The 24,436-nt window shown below is 38.0% G+C and overlaps 1 protein-coding gene across 1 annotated transcript; it reads right to left on the bottom strand.

Moving 5' to 3' along the window:
- Positions 1 to 1,169: 1,169 nt before the first annotated feature.
- LOC128636695 (olfactory receptor 2K2-like) lies at positions 1,170 to 23,993 on the bottom strand. Its single transcript, XM_053689681.1, has 2 exons — positions 23,675 to 23,993; positions 1,170 to 2,113 (listed from the first exon to the last, which is right to left on the bottom strand). The coding sequence occupies exons 1-2, from the start codon at positions 23,991 to 23,993 to the stop codon at positions 1,170 to 1,172; spliced, it is 1,263 nt and encodes a 420-aa protein (XP_053545656.1).
- Positions 23,994 to 24,436: the final 443 nt, after the last annotated feature.

Below are 24,436 nucleotides of genomic sequence, written 5' to 3'. Positions count from 1 at the left end.
GAATGAAATCCTATTGTGAATAAGGCTAGTTAAAAAGTTACAATTTGGTTTGCCTTGTAAAGAGTATTGCAACAGTTTAAACATTATATAATTTGACTCATATTCTGGTTCTTACAAATATATTTCAGTGTCTCTATAAATTTCAACTAATAAAAAGAATTCAGGAATTTATATAAATTTTATTGTCTTAGTATATGCATTTTATTGGGGGTATATTTTAAAGGATAATTATTAAATACATTGTGTTATAACCCTGCCATATACTGACATGTGTACAGTATAAATGTCTGTTAATACATATATTCACATATAAACACATAAATATATATGTACACATATTTAGACATATATACTGTACCTATATATAAGTGCATTAGAGCCTTTTGTCATTAAGTAGATGAAAATATGATTTATGCAATATTCATGTTTAATAATGTTTTTAAATATGTATTTACTGTAAATATTTTACATTTAAAAATGTGAATATGCGATCGTGTTTTGCGATTGGTGTTATTTTTTTTTCAACTTTTTTGCTTCTCCATTGACTTTTATTGGGAATGCAAAAATGCAATTGAGTTTGCCCGATAGTTAGTGTTAGTTTTTTTTCCGATTTTTCCCTCCATTGATTTCTATGGGGGAATACATGCACATGCACGCAACATTGTAAGTTCAGATTTGTTTGCTTTTTGGGTTACTGCTGGTGCAAAATACTTTTGTTTTTTAACTTATAATACGAACGCAACCCAAATAGCACATAAAAGCTTTACTCTAATGGAGTTTTCATGATCGCAAAAATAAAAAATTCCATGCCACTTGTAATCTAGTCCCAAGAGTGATTAAAGAGTATCTGTAAGTTTTGTACTCAATGGATTTTTCAGTCTCCTTTCAACCTCATTAATTATGTTACTATGCCGTTATCTGTATGATGATTAGTATTATTATTATTATTATTATTATTATTATTATTATTATGTTTAATATATATTCTTCTGCTAAAATATTTTGTTTCAAACCACAAACTTTGGTTATATGAGATGATATTACAGTTAATGGTATAGTTCATAATAAATATGAAGTGCATTATAAGTTTTACCAAACAAATACATTTAAACATAAAGATAAATGAGATCTTACCCATATAATAACACATGATAAAGTTTAAGATTTATTCAATTTTGGTTAAAAAAATATTTCACAGCCTTAAAAACCTCTTTATTTCTCAGGCTATAAACCAGTGGATTTACCATGGGAACCACACCAATGTAAATTATGGAGAGCAGTTTATCTATTTCCAGAGAATTTTCTGACTTAGGCTTCATATTCAAGCTAATAGAAGTTCCGTAAAAGAGTACAACAACTGTGAGATGGGAGGAGCAGCTGGAGAAGGTCTTCAGTCTTCCAGATGATGATCGGATCTTTACGATGGTGGATATGATATAGATATAGGAAACCATTATAAATGTAAATGGTAACAAACCCAATACTGTGCCTTCCAATAGTACAAAGAAATTAATAATAAATGTGATGTCACTACAAGAGAGCCTCAGTAATATTATTACATCACAGAAGAAATTGTTGATGTCTTGTTTATTACAGAAGGTTAAATGAGACACTATCAAAGATAAAGCATATGCATTCAGGAAACCACCAAACCAAGATACGGTGATAAGCAGAGCACACACCGTTTTGCTCATGATTAAAGGATAATGCAGTGGGGTACAGATGGCCACATAGCGGTCATAAGCCATGGAGGTTAGTAGGAAAAATTCTGTATCAACACAGAATACATATAGAAATATCTGTGTAATGCAGCCAGAGAACGTTATGTTGGTGTCATCTGTGATAGTGATGGCCAACAGCTTTGGCAAAGTAGCAGATACGTACATGATGTCTTGCACTGATAAACTGCACAGGAATAAATACATAGGTGTTTGCAGCTGGGAAACCAGAGATACAAGTGTGACAATAGTGACATTTCCAAGTACAGCCAGTAAATATATAAGCAAAACCCCAATGACAACCACAAGTTTTACATTATTAGATATGTTAAATGTGTTTAGATAGAATCCTTTCAATAAAGTGCTGTTTTTTACAGTCTCAAATTTGTTGTTTTCTAGGAGAAGAAAATAAAATATATTTACATCATAGTTAATCTTTGAGCTGTCTGGTGATGTCTCATATAGTTTTTGTAATGTTTGTTGCACATTAAGAAGACACAACTGCTTATACAATTGTTCTATGTATGTTGTATTGGTTACTGTAGATTGAATACAGTTCTTCCCTCTTAAATGCTTTAGTTGCAAGTAGAATAGACTACAGGAAGCCTATGGTTTTATGACTACAGCTTTGAACAGAAGAACATTAACTCAATATCATAATACATTCCTCACGTATTCCAACTGTTTACAAATAAGGGCCAAATTGTGAGTACAGCGCAAATTAAAGCTCCCATTTGAGTGTTAATTGCGCTAGAAGTAAGATTTTTTGCACTTGTTTGGTTGTGCTGGTATTATGAGTTGAAAAAAAACATGTTTTCACTTTCGTTGTAACACAACTAGTGGAAAAATCCAAATTTAGAATATTGCATTTGCTTTCCCCCATAGAAGTCAATAGAAAAAAAAAAAAGTGGAAAATAATCCTAACACCCCACTCTTGCGCAAACACAATCACATATATCACAATTGGCACTAAACCCAACATGAAAATATGAATATTTCACATTCCAATGTACTGCGCATAGAAGAATATGTTCAATTTATTCTTAAATGCATATTTCTCTTTTAAAATTGATTTTCAGTTTAGCCTAAACATTCATGATAGGAAAAGCATCATTTTCAAAAGCAGGGGACTTACTAATTAGCTTAGGTGTGTGTGTATATATATATATATTGGTAATTACTATCTTCAGAACTTAGAACTGATAACCAAGCTCCTGGTAATAACAGTGAGTGTTAACAATGTTTCACCTCATATCAACAATTAGGGGCCTATTTATTATGGTGCGAGAGGACATGATCCGATATTGCGGATCATGTCCGCTGCACATTGATAAATGCCGACAGTATACGCTGTCTGCATTTATCATTGCACCAGCAGTTCTGGTGAACTGCTGGTGGAAGGCCGCCCCCTGTAGATTTGCGGCCAATCAGCCGCTAGCAGCGGGTGTCAATCAACCCGATCATATTCGATCGGGATGATTTCTGTACGCGGCCTCAGAGCAGGGGGACAGGTTATGGAGCAGCAGTCTTTAGACCGCTGCTTCATAACTTGTGTTTCTGGTGAGCCTGAAGGCTCGCCAGAAACACAGGCATCAAGGTCCATACAGAGCTTTATAAATATGCCCCTTAGGCTTGACTTCCTAGGTACATAAAATATCAATTTACTTAAATTACAAAATAAAAGTATTTAAAAATAGGGTAAATATTCTGTCACATAAAGAGAGGACAGTGTTCCAATGGATATTAAAGGAACACTCAAAAGTTTATGGATTAGTTAGGGATACAGAGTGAGTCTGCATAAGTGTCCAAACAAATTGTAAATACAGCACAAATTAAAGCTCCCACTTGAGCGTTAATTGTGATAGAAGTAAGATTTTTAACGCTTATTTGGTTGTGCTGGTATTATGAGTTGAAATATTTTTTTTTTACTTTCGTGGTAACACAACTACTGCAAAAACCCAAAGTTAGAATATTGCATTCCCACATAGAATTTCTGTCAATTGAAAAAAAAAAGTGGAAAATAATCCTAACACCCCACTCTTGCGCAAACACAATCACATATTCTGAATGGCGCTAACCCAACATTAAAATAGTAATATTTCACATTCCAATGTACTGAGCATAGAAGAATATGTTCTATTTATTCTTAAATGCATATTTCTACATATATCCGATGTTATTTCAGTAGTATATACCCTGTATATCTATACCTATATATATATATATATATATATATATATATATATATATATATATATATATATATACATACATACAGTATAGAAACATGATTATATATAGTTATATATATTTATACATGTATATATATTTACATATATATCTATATATATGTATATATGTATATATATATATATATATATAGAGAGAGAGAGAGAGAGAGAGAGAGAGAGAAATATCTTATTATAAATAAATAGAACTTTCTCTGCTACGTGCATAACATTGTCAAATATTTACAGTAAATACATAGTTAAAACTTTTATTAAATATAAATGTAGCATAAATATGCTTTAATATGTTATCATCTAATTAACGGAAAAGGGCTCCAATACACTTACAGTACATATATGTATTTAAATGTATCCATATGTTTCAATGTGTTTATATGTGTATATACTGTATGTCTGTAAAAAACATAGATACAAATATAAATACATACATACACATATATTTTTTTAAATACGCATGTGCACACATATATACACATATATAAATACATATATGTTCAGCTTTAGAAAAGAGACCTCCTATCTTTGAGCCTTATTACATTTTTTGTGCAATATTATTATTGAATAGTTTTTATTAGATGGTGTTATTATAACTGTTAGTTTACTTTGTAATGAAGTTGCGGTAATCATTCTAGTAGTTTAGCCTAAATATTCATGATAAGAAAAGCATCATTTTCAATAGCAGGGGACTTACTAATTAGTTTAGGTGTTTATATATATATATATATATATATATATATATAATGGTAATTACTATCTTCAGAACTTAGAACTGATAACCCAGCTCTTGGTAATAACAGCGTGTGTTACCAATGTTTCACCTCATATCAACAATTAGGGGCTTATTTATTAATGTGCGAGCGAACATGATCCGATATTGTGGGATCATGTCTGCTGCACACCGATAAATGCCGACAGCATATGCTGTCTGCATTTATCATTGCACCAGCAGTTCTGGTGAACTGCTGGTGGAATGCCGCCCCCTGCAGATTTGCGGCCAATCACAGTGGGTGTCAATCAACCCGATCGTATTCGATCGGGTCGATTTCTGTCCGCCGCCTCAGAGCAGGCAGACAGGTTATGGAGCAACAGTCTTCAGACCACTGTTTCATAACTTCTGTTTCCAGCAAGCCTGAAGGCTCCCCGGAAACACGAGCATCAAGCTCCATACGGAGCTTGATAAATATGGCCCTTAGGCTTGACTTCCTGATACATAAAATATCAATTTACTTAAATTACAAAATAAAAATATTAAAAAATTGGGTAAATATTCAGTCACATAAAGAGAAGATAGTGTTCCAATGGATATTAAAGGTCACTCAAACGTTTTAGGGATTACTTAGGGATACAGACGGCTAGATTACGAGTCTTGCGTTAGCGTTAAAAAGCAGCGTTGAGATGTCCCAACGCTGCTTTTTAACACCCGCTGGTATTACGAGTCTGGCGCTCACTTTTCTTCCGTGACTCGAGCTTACCGCAAATCCCCTTACATCAATTGCGTATCCTATCTTTTCAATGGGACTTGCCTAACGCCGGTATTACGAGTCTTGGAAGAAGTGAGCAGTAGACCCTCTCCTGTCAAGACTCCTACCGCATTTAAAAGTCAGTAGTTAAGAGTTTTATGGGCTAACGTCGTAACATAAAACTCTTAACTAAAGTGCTACAAAGTACACTAACACCCATAAACTACCTATTAACCCCTAAACCGAGGACCCCCCCCACATCGCAAACACTTAAATTAAAAGTTTAACCCCTAATCTGCCGACCAGATATCGCCACCACTGTAATAAATATATTAACCCCTAAACCGCCGCACTCCCACCTCGCAAACACTAGTTAAATTTTATTAACCCCTAATCTGCCGTCCCTATTATCGCTGACATCTATCTACATTTATTAACCCCTAATCTGCCGCCCCCAACATCACCGCTACTATATTAAATTTCTTAACCCCTAAGTCTAACCCTAAGTCTAAGCCCCCTAACTTAAATATAATTTAAATAAAACGAAATAAAATTACTACAATTAAATAAATTAATCCTATTTAAAACGAAATACTTACCTATAAAATAAACCCTAAGCTAGCTACAATATAACTAATAGTTACATTGTAGCTAGTTTAGGATTTATTTTTATTTTACAGGCAACTTTGTATTTATTTTAAATAGGTACAATATTTATTAACTATTTAATAGCTACCTAGTTAAAATAAATACAAATTTACCTATAAAATAAATCCTAACCTAAGTTACAATTACATCTAACACTACACTATAATTAAATTAATTACCTAAACTAACTAAAATTAACTACAATTAAATTAAATAAACTAAAGTACGAAAAAAAAACCCACTAAATTACTGAAAATAAAAAAATAATTACAAAATTTTAAACTAATTACACCTACTCTAATCCCCCTATTAGGGGGATTAGAGTAGGTGTTATTAGTTTAAAATTCTTGTAATTATTTTTTTTATTTTCTGTAATTTAGTGGGGTTTTTTTTTCGTACTTTAGTTTATTTAATTTAATTGTAGTTAATTTTAGTTTAGGTAATTAATTTAATTATAGTGTAGTGTTAGATGTAATTGTAACTTAGGTTAGGATTTATTTTATATGTAAATTTGTATTTATTTTAACTAGGTAGCTATTAAATAGTTAATAAATATTGTACCTATTTAAAATAAATACAAAGTTGCCTGTAAAATAAAAATAAATTCTAAGCTAGCTACAATGTAACTATTAGTTATGTTGTAGCTAATTTAGGGATTATTTCATAGTTAAGTATTTAGTTTTAAATAGGAATAATTTATTTAATTGTAGTTATTTTATTTAGATTTATTTAAATTATATTTAAATTAGGGGGTGTTAGGGTTAAGGTTAGACTTAGGTTTAGGGGTTAATAACTTTATTATAGTGGCGGCGACATTGACAGCGGCAGATTAGGGGTTAATAAGTATAGGAAGGTTGCAGCGACGTTGGGGGGGCAGATTAGGGGTTAATAAATACAGGGTCAGCCTTTGGGCAAGGCGGCGTAGGCGAGCGCCTCAGGTCCCGCAGTTAGGGGAGCCCCGCAACGCTGGTGCAAACCATTTTTTTTTAATGAAATTTAAAAAAATATATATTTGTTGCACTGACATTTATTTTTAAAATAATTTTTTTGCGCGTTTTTTTTTGCGCGTGTTTTGGCATGGCAATGGGCGGCTGACAAGAGGAGGAGGCAGTTAGTACAGCGCGGGAGGAAGTCGTTTCCTTTTCCCGCGCCTGTACGTGACTCGGTGGGCTCTCAGTCAGTCAGTGTGTGTGAGGGCGTGTAACGCTGAGCTGAGCTGCAGAGTCAAGTCACTGTCAACTCAGACTGTCAGAGCCTCAGAGGAGAGACGAGAGCTTTTGGTCCATCCCAGGACTCCCCCAGCACACAGGCCGGTCCGGAAGACAGGTTAGGTGACACTACACTCAGGCACTCACTGGCAATTTGGGGCTATTTATTGGATAAGATCCTGGGGTACTCTGTGATCACCATCATGGGGAAGCTCCGCCATACATACCCCCATACCGCTATATTTGGCAGCTAGTGAATTTGTTTCTGGATATTCAGTAAGTGTGTGTAACCCCTTTTGTGTTTTGTTAGTGATGTTATTATGCTGGGGACTGGGGCTGCTTACTGTTTGGCTTCTGTTTGACAGCTAAGAACCGGTGATCGTTCCATGACTGTCAAACAGCAGCCTAACAAGTCATCAATCGCACATTTTCCTTTTCATCTGACTTCCAAATGCTTTATGTGGAGCGGTGCTCATTTTTTAAAGCTTTTTATGTTTTTATTTTTTTTGGGGGGGGTCATTACTGTTTATTGCATCTGGACTAATTAAAGGAGGCCGTTCAGTTTACATGGTCAGTAACCTGCAAATATAAATTACATTCTAAGTTATGTTAATTGCTAAACTACCAAGCCCACTATTTGACTCCATTAGAATCACAATATACATGATGTCTAGATTCTAAATCAATCAGTTTGAATTGATAAAGTTATAAATTAAACATACAGCTCAGCGCCTTTGCAGCTGTGTGTGTGGGCTGGCTGTGTGTGTGGGCTGGCTGTGTGTGTGTGGGCTGGCTGTGTGTGTGTGGGGGCTGTGTGTGTGGGGGCTGTGTGTGTGTAGGCTTTGTGTGTGTGTGTGGGCTGTGTGTGTGGGGGCTGACTGTGTTTGTGTGGGCTGTGTGTGTGTGTGTGTGTGTGTGGGCTGGCTTTGTTTGTGTGTGTGTGGGCTGGCTGTGTGTGTGTGGGCTGGCTGTGTGTGTGTGGGGGGGGGGGGGGGGGCTGGCTGTGTGTGTGGGCTGGCTGTGTGTGTGTGGGGGGGGCTGGCTGGCTGTGTGTGTGTGTGTGTGTGTGTGGGCTGGCTGGCTGTGTGTGTGTGTGGGGGCTGGCTGGCTGTGTGTGTGTGGGCTGGCTGTGTGTGTGTGTGTGTGTGTGTGTGGGCTGGCTGGCTGTGTGTGTATGTGTGGGCTGGCTGGCTGTGTGTGTGTGGGCTGGCTGTGTGTGTGTGTGTGTGTGGGGGGGGGCTGTGTGTGTGTGGGGGCTGGCTGGCTGTGTGTGTGTGGGGGCTGGCTGGCTGTGTGTGTGTGTGTGTGGGCTGGCTGGCTGTGTGTGTGTGTGTGGGCTGGCTGGCTGTGTGTGTGTGTGGGCTGGATGGCTGTGTGTGTGTGTGTGGTCTGGCTGGCTGTGTGTGTGTGTGTGGGCTGGATGGCTGTGTGTGTGTGTGTGTGTGTGTGTGGGCTGGCTGGCTGTGTGTGTGTGTGTGGGCTGGCTGGCTGTGTGTGTGTGTGGGCTGGCTGGCTGTGTGTGTGTGTGTGTGTGGGGGGGGCTGTGTGTGTGTGGGGGCTGGCTGGCTGTGTGTGTGTGGGGGCTGGCTGGCTGTGTGTGTGTGTGTGGGGGCTGGCTGGCTGTGTGTGTGTGTGTGGGCTGGCTGGCTGTGTGTGTGTGTGGGCTGGATGGCTGTGTGTGTGTGTGTGGTCTGGCTGGCTGTGTGTGTGTGTGTGGGCTGGATGGCTGTGTGTGTGTGTGTGTGTGTGTGTGTGTGGGCTGGCTGGCTGTGTGTGTGTGTGTGGGCTGGCTGGCTGTGTGTGTGTGTGGGCTGGCTGGCTGTGTGTGTGTGTATGTGGGCTGGATGGCTGTGTGTGTGTGTGTGTGTGTGTGTGTGTGGGCTGGCTGGCTGTGTGTGTGTGTGGGTTGGCTGGCTGTGTGTGTGTGGGGGCTGGCTGTGTGTGTGTGGGGGCTGGTTGTTTGTGTGTGTGTGTGTGTGGGCTGGCTGTGTGTGTGTGTGGGCTGTGTGTGTGTGGGTGTGGGCTGGCTGTGTGGGTGTGGGCTGGCTGTGTGGGTATGGGCTGGCTGTGTGGGTGTGGGCTGGCTGTGTGGGTGTGGGCTGGCTGTGTGGGTGTGGGCTGGCTGTGTGGGTGTGGGCTGTGTGTGTGGGTGTGGGATGTGGGTGTGGGCTGGCTGGCTGTGTGTGTGTGTGTGGGCTGGCTGGCTGTGTGTGTGTGGGCTGGCTGTGTGTGTGGGCTGGCTGTGTGTGTACACCTGTGTATGTGTCTTCTGATTGTGTGGATGTATGTGTATTTAAGTATCTCAGTGTGTGTGTATTATATCTGTGTGTTTGTGTGGTACAGTGCATTGCCCCATTTCATCAGAAGTATTTTAAGTATTTTTTGTTCTGGGCTGTCTGTCTGCCTAGGGACCTGTACTTGCTAGGGCTGGCCCTGGCATCTCTGTAATGTTCTTGTTATCATAAGAAAATACATACAAATAAGGCCCAGTTCAACGCAACTGTTCCTAATTGTTAGCATAATTCTTCATTATATACATAAACAGTTGTTCCAATAGTACAAATGGTATATTGCAATATATACAATGTTATAGTGCTCCACATTAGTGGATTTATATGTTTTTTATATATATAACATGTTGTGCATTACTTTAAATGATTTTTCTCCCATTTTTTTCATTTTAAAAGCTGTGGGGGCGGAGACTGTGCGGGGGTTGGGGACGGAGACTGTGTGGGATTGGGGGTGGAGACTGGGCGGGGTTAGGGGCGGAGAGAAAGGGGGCCCCATTTTGTCATCCTGCCTTGGGCCCCGCAATGGCTAGGACTGGCCCTGAATAAATATAATGTAGGGTTCAGTGATGTTGGGGGCAGCAGATTAGGGGTTCATAGGGATAAAGTAGGTGGCGGCGGTTTCCGAAGCGGCAGAGTAGGGGTTAATAATTTTAATGTAGGTGGCGACGATGTCGGGGGCGGCAGATTAGGGGTTAATAAGTATAAGATTAGGGGTTTTTAGACTCGGGTTCATGTTAGGGTGTTAGATGTAGACATAAAATTCCTTTCCGCATAGGAATCAATGGGGCTGCGTTAGGAGCTGAACGCTGCTTATTTGCAGGTGTTAGGCTTTTTATCAGCTGAATCTGCCCCATTGATTCCTATGGGGAAATCGTGCACGAGCACGTTTAGCCAGCTTACCACTACCGTAAGTAACACTGGTATTGAGGTGTGATGTGGAGCAAAATTTTGCTCTACGCTCACCTTTTTGCGGCTAACACCAGGTTTAAAAAAAAACGTAATACCAGCGTTGTCTTAAGGGAGCATTAAAAAAAATGCTCGTTAGCAACGCACCCCTGTTACCGCAAAACTCTTAATCTCGCCGAATATAAGTCTGCATGAGTGTCCAAACACAACTGCAAGTCATACCTCCTATTTTTGCTATTTTAATCTCTAGCTTACATGACTTATATTTCATTGGCAAAACAAGCAGATTTGGTGAAATGTATGTTGGATGAAACATAAATATTACGTGATATTAGAAACATGGAATATCTACATTAATAAAATCTAAATTCATCACTTTCACCTAGAGTTAACATATACAATTTCCTTCTCATACATACATACAACAATAGAGCTAGAACAGATTGCATCTATAACACACTATACAATCCCTGATATCCTGGGATGTCTAACACGGTACTTATGAATCAATGCCCACCTGTTCCCCTGATGCATCTTTGAAAAGTTTGAAAAGAGTAAAAATGTCTCCTTCCATATCTTTGAAAAGAAAGAAAGTTTCATCTCATACTAACTCATGTTATGAAAGATAGATTAGAACAACACTTTTTAGAAACGCATATGCGCACATATAGTTAATTATTCGAAGGCTCATATAGTTGCCTCCAATATACACGTAACAGAAAGTACATAAAGATACAACTGGATCCTACTAGTACAAAGAGAAGACTAGATATATTTTATGGGCCACTTTGACCAAAATATTTGTTAGCTTGGTTTTTAACTACCTTGCAGGTGCTTATTAAACACTTGCTCAATCTGATTTTACTGACCCTTTTTTTTAAAAAAAAGATATGATATATTTTATATTTTTTATTAAATACCGTACATGCTCTTGGAATCTTTCTAGGATCGAGATTTTGTTATTTAGTGCTGGATACAACTGTAACAATTACCTAGGGCCGGATACAATTTGTAACTATCATATAGTTTTTAAACACAGACTGCATTTTATACACTGCTTGTATCATTATAGTTTAACAATTGAGTTGGTGCATTCGATCACTGATTGTTATTGGTCTGACGCCGACCAATCATTGTACTTGGCTGGCTTTTTAAATGTGTTGTACTAATTGTGCCATATACCTTTTCTGATGAAACGGCCAGGAGCTTGTGGCCGAGAAACGCGTTAAAAGCTCATCACAATAAAGTGTTTCTTATTCTTTTATATTAAGCCTTGTATTCTGTGGCTTTCTTATGGTTGCCTGCCAAGCCAATTTTTATTACTAGCAGAGTTTTTTACCGAAATCAGCTCTGTTAGGATCACCTGCTCATTTCCAGTTTGCAGCTTTGATTGTATGCAGAGAGCGGCTGCACGCTGACTTTTGCTGACAGCACAGCTACACAGGATTTGGATTCGAATTACTGAGGAGAGCCCACAGCCGTCCACTAAAGATCTCGGATGCCGTTCGGCACAGCGTACTGACTGCTGTAAAAACGTCAGCCCGCCTATTCGCACCACTTTCAACAAGGGTGCCAATACTCTTGTGAGTATATTTCCTCTTTTCTCTCCACTTCCACTGTGAATTTTACATTCAAGACCTACTTGCACAATGAGGCGCTGTCTTCTTTCTTACTACTTCTAGATTTTGGGTCCTGATCAGATACCGCCAAGACCAGCTGCCGTTTGCTTCTCAAAGATTTCTTTCCTCTGAATATTTCTACTGAGACGAAAAAGACCTTCAGCATTTGACTTTAGGAACACCTTTGTTTCCAGTCTCCAGTGTACAACTTATATCATCACTTCTGGGACTAATTTACGATAAGCCTTTTTCTTTTTTTTTTTTTTTTATCTACATGTTTTAGGTTTTATTCACAGTTGTTCATTCACTATTGTTATTCACCATTGTTGTTTTTTAATTGTTTTATTTGGTCACTTTGCACTAAGGTATATACATAACCCAAAATTGTCATAGAAACAGGGTTGTTTTACATATAAACAATCCACACTGTTATATTTCAGTTATTTCACCGAGTGACACTGTTTAATCATTTTAGAAATAGCACTGCACTACATTATTTGAAGATCAATTTATTTGAGTAAGAGCTAGCAATTTTAGTTTGCCTTTTACCTTCACGCCATTTTTTGGTGTTTTACGTTTATTCACACCATCCTCAGGCGCACGCTATTACCATTTTCTACATTTGGTATTTTTTTCTCCCTAATACCCATAAACTACCTATTAACCCCTAAACCGAGCCCCCCCCCCCCACATTGCAAACACTAAAAAAATATTTTTAACCCCTAATCTGACGAACCGGACATCGCCGCCACTATAAAAAATATATTAACCCCTAAACCGCTGCACTCCCGCATCGCAAACACTAGTTACATTTTATTAACCCCTAATCTGCCGTCCCTAACATCGCCAACACCTACCTACATTTATTAACCCCTAATCTGCCGCCCCCAATGTCGCCGCAACTATATTAAATGTATTAACCCCTAAATCTAAGTCTAACCCTAACCCTAACACCCCCTAACTTAAATATAATTTAAATAAATGTAAATAAAATAACTATCATTAACTAAATTACTCCTATTTAAAACTAAATATGTACCTATAAAATAAACCCTAAGCTAGCTACAATATAACTAATAGTTAACATTGTAGCTAGTTTAGGATTTATTTTTATTTTACAGGCAACTTTGTATTTATTTTAACTAGGTACAATAGTTATTAAATAGTTATTAACTATTTAATAGCTACCTAGTTAAAATAAATAAAAATGTACCTGTAAAATAAATCCTAACCTGTTACAATTATACCTAACACTACACTATAATTAAATTAATTATCTAAACTAAATACAATTAAATACAATTTAAAAAAATTATCTAAAGTACGAAAAAAACCAAAACACTAAATTACAGAAAATAATAAAATAATTACAAGTGTTTTAAACTAATTACACCTAATCTAATCCCCCTAATAAAATAAAAAGCCCCCCAAAATAATAAAAAGCCCTACCCTATACTAAATTACAAATAGCCCTTAAAAGGGCCTTTTGCGGGGCATTGCCCCAAAGTAATCAGCTCTATTACCTGTAAAAAAAAGTACAATACCCCCACCAACATTAAAACCCACCACCCACACACCCAACCCTACTCTAAAACATACCCAATACACCCTTAATAAAACCTTGCATCAGCCAATAGGATTTTTTCTACCTTAACTCCGATTGGCTGATAGAATTCTATCAGCCAATCAGAATTCAAGGCACGCCATCTTGGATGACGTCATTTAAAGGAACCTTCATTCTTCAGTTGGACTTTGTTTGAAGAGGATGCTCCGCAGCGTATGTCTTGAAGATGGAGCCGCTCCGCGCTGGATGGATGAAGACTTCTGCCGTCTGTAGGACCTCTTCTGGCCAGCTTGGATGAAGACTTCTCCCCATCTGGAGGACCACTTCGCCCGGCTTCGTTGAGGACTTCGGCCCGGCTGGGTGAAGACTTCTCAAGGTAGGGTGATCTTCAAGGGGTTAGTGTTAGGTTTTATTAAGGGGGTATTGGGTGGGTTTTAGTGTAGGGTTGGGTGTGTGGGTGGTGGGTTTTAATGTTGGGGGGTATGATACTTTTTTTTACAGGTAATAGAGCTGATTACTTTGGGGCAATGCCCCGCAAAAGGCACTTTTAAGGGCTATTTAATTTAGTATAGGGTAGAGCTTTTTATTATTTTGGGGGGCTTTTTTATTTTATTAGGGGGATTAGATTAGGTGTAATTAGTTTAAAAAAACTTGTAATTATTTTATTATTTTCTGTAATTTAGTGAGTTTTTTTTCGTACTTTAAATATTTTTTTTTAAATTGTATTTAATTGTATTTAGTTTAGGTAATTAATTTAATTAAAGTGTAGTGTTAGGTGTAATTGTAACTTAGGTTAGGATTTATTTTACAGGTAAATTTGAATTTATTTTAACTAGGTAGCTATTAAATAGTTAATAACTATTTAATAACTATTGTACCTAGTTAAAATAAATACAAACTTGCCTGTAAAATAAAAATAAACCCTAAGCTAGATACAATGTATTAGTTATATTGTAGCTATCTTAGGGTTTATTTTATAGGTAAGTATTTAGTTTTAAATAGGAATAATTTAGTTAATGATAATTATTTTACTTAAATTTATTTAAATTATATTTAAGTTAGGGGGGTGTTAGGGTTAGATTTAGGTTTAGGGGTTATTAATTTAATATAGTGGCGGCGACGTTGGGGGCGGCAGATTAGGGGTTAATAAATGTAGGTAGGTTGCGGTGACATTGGGGGCGGCAGAGTAGGGGTTAATAAATAAAATGTAGGTGTCAACGATGTTGGGGGCGGCAGATTAGGGGTTCATAAGTATAATGTAGGTGGCGGCGGTGTCCGGAGTGGCGGATTAGGGGTTAATAAGTGTAAGATTAGGGGTGTTTAGACTCGGGGTTCATGTTAGATTGTTAGGTGTAGACATAACTTTTAATTCCCCATAGGAATCAATGGGGCTGCGTTAAGAGCTTTACGCTGCTTTTTTCAGCCGGCTCTCCCTCATTGATTCCTATGGGGAAATCGTGCACAAGCACGTTTTGCCAGCTCACCGCTACCGTAAGCAGTGCTGGTATTGAGGTGAGATGTGGAGCTAAATTTTGCTCTATGCTCACTTTTTTGTTTGTAAAAACCTGTAATACCAGCGTTGTCTTAGGTGAGCGGTGAGCATAAACTGCTCGTTAGCACCGCACAGCATTACCGACAAAACTCGGAATCTAGGCGTTTGAGAGGGTAATACAAATTGATAAATTGTATATATAAATATATATTGTGTGCTTTTAAGTTCCTGCTAGAAATTGAAGTGCAGAACACTGTTATATAGCACACAGCCATTGGCTGCACACACTAGTGACCTATTTATAATTGTCCCTAATTGGTCACAGCACAGAATGTAACCTAAGTTACAACATGGCTGCTTCCATTGTTTTATAGACACAAGGGGGCATATGTATTAAAGGTCTTGCGGACCTGATCTGACTGTGCAGATCCGGTCCGCAAGACCTCGCTGAATGCGGAGAGCAATACGCTCTCCGCATTGCACCAGCAGCTCACAAGTGCAACGCAACGCCGCCCCCTGCAGACTCGCGGCCAATTGGCTGCCAGCAGGGAGGTGTCAATCAACCCGATCGTACTCGATCGGGTTGATTTTCGGCGATGTCTTTGTAACCGCTGCTTTATAACTGCTGCTTCTGGCGAGTCTGAAGACTCGCAAGAAACACGGGCACACAAGCTCCTAACGGAGCTTGTTAAATGGGCCCCTAAATCTTTACACTTACTTTGTCAATATTTAAACAACTAATTAAACTTTTAATAAATACATCTACATGTTATTCTCAAACTAATCTTTTATTTAAATGCATCATTCTATTCAGCATTTATTTAGAGTTTAATGTCCCTTTAATAAATCACAGGAATTGTATCAACATTATTAAAGGGATAGTCTAGTCAAAATTAAACTTTCATGAATCAGATAGAGCAGGCAATTTAAAGCAACTTTCTAATTTACTCATTTTATCAATTCTTCTTTGTTCTCTTGGTATATTTATTTTAAAAAGCTAGAAAGTAAGCTTATTAGCCAGCCCATTTTTGGTTCAGCACCTGAGTAGCGCTTGCTGATTGGATGGCTACATTTAGACACAAATCAAAAAGCGCTACCCAGGTGCTGAACCAAAAATGGGCCGGCTTCTAAGCTTACATTCCAGCTTTTTAAAATAAAGATACCAAGAGAACAAAGAAACATTGGTAATAGGAGTAAATTAGGAAGTTGCTTATAATTGCCTGCTCTATCTGAATCATAAAACTTTAATTTTGACTAGACTATTCCTTTAAGTTGAACAAACTAAGCAGTATTTGCAAACATAGTGGGTACCTGTGCAATACATGTACATAGTGCATGTTACATATGTCTATGCATAATATATATATATGCTTTGTTGTGCTTTAGTATATTTTGAATTTTAAAAAAAATCAGCTTCATGTCATGTAGTTATAGTACATAGAGTTACTGATGTATTCCAAATACATTAGTAACTTTAATTTCCTTAGCCAAAATAAAGTGTCTTCTCACACATTAGTTACAATATTTTGAAGACATAAATATGTAAGAAAGTCAATTTTAATTTTACCAAATGTTTCAGACAAAAAAAAACATATAAGTCTTATATCTATCTATGCACTCACACATGTAAGTACATAAATCTCTATGAATATTGCATATTCTTATTTCTAAACCCATTGAGGCATATTTAAGAAATATCTTGCGGACCTGATCCGACAGTGTGGATCAGGTCCGCAAGACATTGCTGAATGCGGAGAGCAATACGCTCGCCGTATTCAGCATTGCACCAGCAGCTCACAAGAGCTGCTGGTGCAACGCCGTCCCCTGCAGACTCGCGGCCAATGGGCTACCAGCAGGGGGTGTCAATCAACCCGATCGTACTCGATCGGGTTGAATTGTTGCGATTCCTGTCCGCCTGCTCAGAGCAGGCAGACAGGGTTATGGAGCAGCGGTCTTTGTGACCGCTGCTTCATAACTGCTGTTTCTGGCGAGTCTGAAGACTCGGAGCTTGATAGATAGACCCCATTATCTTATCTGGAAGGGGCATTGCAGCTATAGACAGTGGGTAGCCCTTATTTTGTGTTATTTTACACCAATTCACAATAAGAACTGATACAGCAGTGACAATATACACCTTAAAGTAATTATGTAACTTTATTCTGCACAAAATAAGTCTTTCTAAATTTTAAGGTGCACAATTTTCCCCCATTTTTTACTTTACCATCTTCTTTTGTGAGACATCATTTTTGGCACAAATTAAGCAGACGTTAAATGATAATTTGTGCTGTGTAAACTTGGTGTAAATTATCATTTATAGGTTGCCATTGGTTGCAGATTCTGCAAGCTAATAAAGATACAGGTGAACTTCTCATCAATGGATCTATACTTTATTCATAATCTCATTCTGCTGAACCACTCCCAAATGAGGAGTCCTTCTATATAAAATAATACAACTCACTTTATTCAGTGCTTGAACATTGCTGCACTTTGAGTCTGTTTTTCCTGGCATGCTGTGTTTGCTATTTTCATTTGTACCCTGTATGTCTTTGAATCCTTAACCCCTGACATGGCTATCTGTACTGCACTATTGCCTTGCACTTATCTGCAGTGTTTGCTGATTGGACTAATTACAGTACTGGCATTGACCCCAGACTTGGCTATCTGCACTGTTTGCTGATTGGACTGATTGCTGGCATTGATCCCAGACTTGGCTATCTGGACTGCACTATTGCATTGCCCTCTACTGCAGTGTTTGCTCATTTTACTAATTACTGGAACCGACCCCTGACTTGGCTATCTGTACTGCTCTATTGCCTTGCCCTTATCTGCAGTGTTTGCTGATTAGACTGATTATTGGCATTGCCCCTGGATATTGCTATCTGGACCGCTCTACTGCCTTGCCCTTATCTGCAGTGTTTGCTCATTTGAAGAATGACTGACATTGACCCAGGACTTGGCTATCTGAACTGCACTATTGCCTTGTCCTTACCTGTGTTTGCTGATTGGACAGACTTCTGGTTTGGCCCTGACTTTCTCTGTCTTGCTTCCTGCAAAAAAATAACCCTCTCCAATAATTCTGCACATCGGGTCTCCATACAACCAGAACAAAAGTTATGTTTATCCCTGGCATTATATTTACTAAGTTAGAATCCAAATATCCAGACTGTTAGCTACCCAGCATCTCTGCATGTAAGTTATCTAGCTATACATGAGATGTATCCTCACCTAGTAATTCAGGCCCAGACATACTTGGAAGAGTGATGTGTATTACTGCAGTGATAGGAGATATATAAATGCTCTCTTAGACTTCAGGACAAGCTCCCTAAGGTACCTACAGATTAACACTACTGCTAAAATAAGACATAAACTCTATAGACCCAGCAATAATCTTGGGATTCTTTCCCTACAGTAATGTTATCTCTAGATCTGTAGTTCTGCACTAGGTTAACAATGCAAACAAATAAAGTTTATGTTATGGCAATGGTCTAAATAAATAGCTGTTTGTGTTGTTGCTGAGGGGTTTCTTAGTAAAGCCAAGGTCATGTTCAAAATGTGTTGAGCATTGCTTCACCTATATATTCCACAGAGTGGTTAGGGGTCATCTCTGCCACTGAAGGACCATAAAACACTGTAGAGTAGCATAAAGTAGCACTAAAGAAATACACAATAAAGACAATTCAAAACCTTTTTTTTTTTTAATTTCAAATAAGTAGTAGATTTTTAGTCTGACAAATTTCAATGTTAGCTCCATTTCACTTCCCCCTGCAACATGAGAAAGCCATTAGCCAATCACAAAATGCATATACAGACATACATCTAGATATGTAAATGTACTTTTTTTCCAAAGATCTTTATTGCTTTTTTTTTTTATAAATGACAAACTTGTACAAAAACATATAAATGTGCATTGCAATTACATGCTTGAGGAGATAACAATAGAAGGGATGAAAAAATAATGTTGTTACATATCTACGTAACATCCTATCAAAAGAGTAGTAGCTTTCAATTAAGCAAGAAACAACTATACCTGATGTAGAGTAAGAGAGAGTAGTATTGCTTTTAGGCATGACTAAGACAGATGGGGCGAGATTACATATACGGCACAGGCTTCAGCGCAAGTGCTGAAACTCGCGTCACTCGTAAATTCAACTCGCACATCGGGGTATTACATATACGGTGCCGGCAGTTCAAAAAGTACCGTAAGTTGGATAAACTAGCGATGTCCAGAAATGTGGGGAAATACAAATTTCTGGAGTCGCCAGTGACTTACGGCATTTTAGAAACTGCCTGCGCCTAAGAAAAATAAAATATATATTAAATCTTCTGTAAAAGTTTTACACGCCTCCCAAAAATAAACTCGACACGTTAAAACCCTTATATCCACCATAAAACCCACATCGGAACTAATAAAAGTATTAACCCCGAAAATGACCACCCCCCCCACAACACAATATGCCTAATTAAACTATTAACCCCTATATCCGCTATCAAATCCACATTGCAACTAATAATACAAGTATTAACCCCTATAACCGCCATCAAACCCACATTGCAGCTAATAATTAAATTATTAACCCCTAAATCCACTAACCCCAATAGCAAACTACCTAATGTATTAACCCATAATCCGCCATTAACCCAAATCTCAAATAAATAATTAAATTACTAAATCCTCTAACCTAACACCCCCTAAATTAACCCAAATTACCTTAATTAAAAAATACTAAAGTTACTGACTATTAAAATAAAAACCTAACATTACTTTAAAAATAAAAAAACTAAATTTAAATTAAGCTAATATTACGGAAAATAAAATAATCTAATATTACAGAAAATAATAAACAAATTATCAAAAATAAAAAAAATTAAACCTAATCGCTATGAAAATAAAAAAGACCCCCAAAATAAAAACACCCCTTAATCTAATGCTAACCTACCAATAGCCCTTAAAAGGGCTTTTTGCAGAGCAATGCCCTAAGTTAAACAGCTTTTTTGCCCCCTAACAGTAAAACCACCAAACCCCCCAAAATAAATAAACCTAACACTAGAAAACCTAAACTACCCATTAACCTAAAAAAGGGCATTTGTATGGGCATTGCCCTTAAATGGGCATTCAGCTCTTTTGCTGCCCTTAAAAGGGCATTCAGCTCTTTTAAGAAGTGCCCATCCTTAATCTTAAAAAAACAAACCCCCCCAAATTGTTAAAAAAAACCTAAGTCTAACCCCCAGGTTGGTACTCATGGTTGCTGAAGTTCGGTGGCGAAGGTTCTGTTCCAGGCGGGGAAGTCTTCTTCCAAGTGGCGACCTCTTTAAACAGCCAATAGGATTTCAGTTGCTCTCATCCTATTGACTGATTTGAATTTGAAGAATCAAATCAGCCAATGGGAATTCAAGGGACGCCATCTTTAATTGTGTACCTTGATTTCACTATTCAGTGTACAGTGATCGTACAAATAGGATCCTCCCCCTCCATGGCTCCACGGTCACCTGTCTTCAGTTCCAGGGTCGCCAGTCTTCAGATCCAGAGTCACCGGTCTTCAGTTCCAGGGTCGTCGGTCTTCCAGGGTCATCGGTATTTATCAGCTCTGCGGTCATCAGTCTTCATTTCCTTCCTCCGCTCTGCGCCGGCTTTTTCCTGGAAGAAGAAATAAGAGGTCACCACTTGGAAGAAGACTTCACCTCCTGGAACAGGACCTTCTCCGTCGGACTTTAGCAACCGTGAGTACCAACCTAGGGGTTAGACTTAGGTTTTTTTTTATTTTTGGGGGGTTTATTTTTGTTAGATTAGGGATAGGCACTTCTTAAAAGAGCTGAATGCCCTTTTAAGGGAAGCAAAAGAGCTGAATGCCCTTTAAAGGGCAATGCCCATTAATATGCCATTTTCAAGGCAATGGGTAGTTTAGGTTTTTTAGTGTTAGGTTTATATATTTTGGGGGGTTTGGTGGGTGGTGTTTTTTTTTTTTTTAAATAATATTTTTTTATTGAGGTTTTGTATAATATACATAGAACATAAAACATAAACCGCCTTTTGGAACGAAAGAATGCTACAAATACAATTGAACAACATATTTCAGCGATGGTACAAGTCACAATAGATAGGCAGATGGAACCTCGATTTTATGATAGATTAGTATAAATGTCTGACCTATTGAAATCTTAAGTTTTAGGCCTAACGGCTTGTGGATATAGTAAACAACTGGAGGTCAGATAGATAGCTCTTTATGAGCTGCACAAAGAGAAGGAATGAGTATATGTTATGGGGGGAGGGGATATTCAGAGGGTAAGCACCGCTATCAATATGGGGGGAGGGTTGGAGGGCGAAGCCATAAGAATAAACACATAGATATATATCTACAGTCAGACATCATAAAAAATATATGATTTAGTGGGACCTCTGAAAAAATTTTATCGGAAAATTAGTTATATGAGATACTGTCAATGAAGGCCATACTTCTATTAACATCTTAATGCGACGAGGGGTCCATAAGAGAATGCCTCACCTAGGGTTAGCAATAAATGCATAGGTTAATGGCTGATATGAACGCATAATAAAGTATTAAGGAGAATTCAGAACATATGAGTGTGCTATATAACTAGTGGGCTATATGCTGTAATGATATCTCTAATCATGTACCTTCGTAATAATTAATAAACTTAACTATACCCAGGTGGGGTTTCAAAATTAGTGATACAGAAGGTCATTAATACTATACACGTTCTTACACAGAGTTGTACAACATATTAGGTTAAGGGTAAATTCCAGCAGGATATGCCCAAGATTTCTACCCATATCAGCAGTAATTGCTTACGTATGGAACCTATTGTACTAGTATAACATCAATGCCAGTTAACAAATAATAATGAAAGTATAAGCACAATGTACATACTACCTAAGCGGTCTGTTGAGTTAATAACTATGAATAGCACTATGTTATGTTAGGTATGCAGAGCATGAATGATTGCTGGTAAATAGCAGCTACTACTAGAATACTATATTACACTGCTCCAGCTATAAGCAACACATTCCCAATTTTAGTGTATACATGAGCCTAAGGGAGGAAGCACATATAACCTAAAACTTAAAGCATGATAACCGGTATGGGTAACAATTGGTTAATAACAGCAAAAAGGATCAACAGATGTCTAGTTATGAGTACAGAAAGAATCCATTAACATGTGCATATTAGTATATAGAACAACTTGCAGTATTTGTTGTAGGACAAAGCGACTGTAAAAATATCGTCATCCTCAGCCTGTCACAATGGAAATACAAGATTGTAGCCATACCATAAATGTGGTACGTTACATACATATGGAAGAAAATTGCATCATGTCTATGAACATATATATATCATGAGAAGGAAAGGATTGCGTGCTAAGATTTAAGATATAAAGCGTAACTACTGTAGATTGTGAGCTCCTAACTGCAGGGGAAACCCTGGACCATCCACTCATACCATACTTTTACTTACTTGGGTAATAACATGAAAATGGGCATGGGACATCACACTATAAAGCTATCCTATACACCATAAGACAAGGGTGATAGTCTCTGAAGGGAATACACATGTTAATAAGAAGGAGGTACATGAATTAGAATTGCAAATATCTCATAATATATATGTGGGTAGTAAAAGCCAAAATTTTCCCCTAGAAGGGCATATTTGCATAGACCCTGTAAAGCCAGGATACATGAAAGACTATTAGAGATGCCCATATTACAAGTAGAGATAAACCTATGAGCAAAGAACCATAACTATAGATGTCCTGGTCTATAAACATTACCAACGCAAAGGCAAAAGAGCATGATATGCGGTACAGTGCTATAGTTAATGTAACTCTAGACAGGAGGAGCAATTGGAGATGGAATTATAAATACATCAGGACATGAAGCATTCTTAGAACAAAAACCTTATATATCAAGAGTTTACCAGAGTTTATACAGTCATAACTTTGAAAAAGAGGAATAACTAATTCTAATTGAAAGAGTCAATTAGCCTAGTTTATATATATGGTCCCTATTTTCTGTGTATGTACTGCAAAGTTAATGCGGTCATCTCTTGGTGAATGAGCTTAGAGAGTATTAGGGTTAGTTTTATAGCTAGTATAGTAATAGGAACTATTTGGAAAGTGATCCCTCTGCTAAGATGGCTACAGCATGTGGGAGGTAATAAAACAATACATAATGTTACACTGTGAGGTATAAAGCATATTAAGGTCTCAATGTCCCAGACCACTTATTTACATTCTAGTCCATATATACTAGTTATTAGGAAGAGTAAGACAAATAAAATAAAGCATCTGTCATAAAGTTATTTAAATGAGTTAGTTGTTCACTATAGGATCGTCTCTTTATCTAGCCCACTCCAGAACGGGTTCTTTCCATTTTAAGCTTATCTGGAGGTAGAAACAGGTGGGATAATCGCACAAAGATCAGATGTGAACACTCAGAGCTTGCGGTGTGTGCAATAACTAAACCCTTCTGAGTGTATCATCAAGTCCTAGTCTTTAGCCTATACCTACGGGCAATATATCACATAGATAAGAAATTTCTTTTAGGATATCTTGATGAGCTCTCTCTGTGAACCGTGGCCGGCTCTTGCCAGCATCAGCGCTAGCAGTAGTTGCAGACGGGGTCATGACCAAGATTACCTCCGCATCTGGTATCGGATCAACTAACGGCCTCCTGGGGAGCACTCTTTGAAACTCCGCTGTGTCCCATCTTGCAACTCCTTTGCGGCCCGTGTTGGAGAGAGATGTAGTGAACATTTGTGCAGAGAGCTCGCTGACATACCGGTCGCAGCCCAAGAAATCGTCCATTTCCCCTGTGATAGCCATTGGCGGTAAGTCATCTCTCTCAGGCCATAAGTAGTGATAAGGTGGTGGAGCCTCTACTATTATTACAAATAAGGAACACGTTAGTCTCCATCAGGAGCCTCGATGCTGCATTGAAAGGGAGGGGGAGGGTACCTCCGCAGGTCCTCTCAGTTGCTTTTCACCTTCCATAACTTGAGTAGAGTCCGGGGGCAGGCGTACCTGTATTCTGTTAGGTTGCTCATTGTGGGTGGTGGGTTTTACTGTTAGGGGGGGGACTTAGAATTTTTGTAACTGCAAAATAGCTGTTTAACTTAGGGCAATGCCCTGCAAAAAAAGCCCTTTTAAGGGATGTTGGTAGTTTAGCATTAGATTAGGGGGTGTTTTTATTTTGGGGTTCTTTTTTATTTTCATAGGAATTAGGTTTATTTTTTTTAATTTTTGATCATTTGGTTATTAGTTATTGT

Source organism: Bombina bombina, chromosome 7, assembly GCF_027579735.1.
Source record: "Bombina bombina isolate aBomBom1 chromosome 7, aBomBom1.pri, whole genome shotgun sequence".
Taxonomy (NCBI): domain Eukaryota; kingdom Metazoa; phylum Chordata; class Amphibia; order Anura; family Bombinatoridae; genus Bombina; species Bombina bombina.
This window is presented reverse-complemented; position numbering and strand designations above follow the sequence as displayed.

Excerpts from the sequence above, each read along its gene's own strand:
- LOC128636695 (XM_053689681.1), bottom strand. The coding sequence starts at position 23,993 with ATGGCTATCACAGGGGAAATGGACGATTTCTTGGGCTGCGACCGGTAT. Across the intron at positions 2,114-23,674 it reads ATGTGATATATTGCCCGTAG|AAAACAACAAATTTGAGACT; the intron begins GTATAGGCTAAA and ends TTCTTCTCCTAG.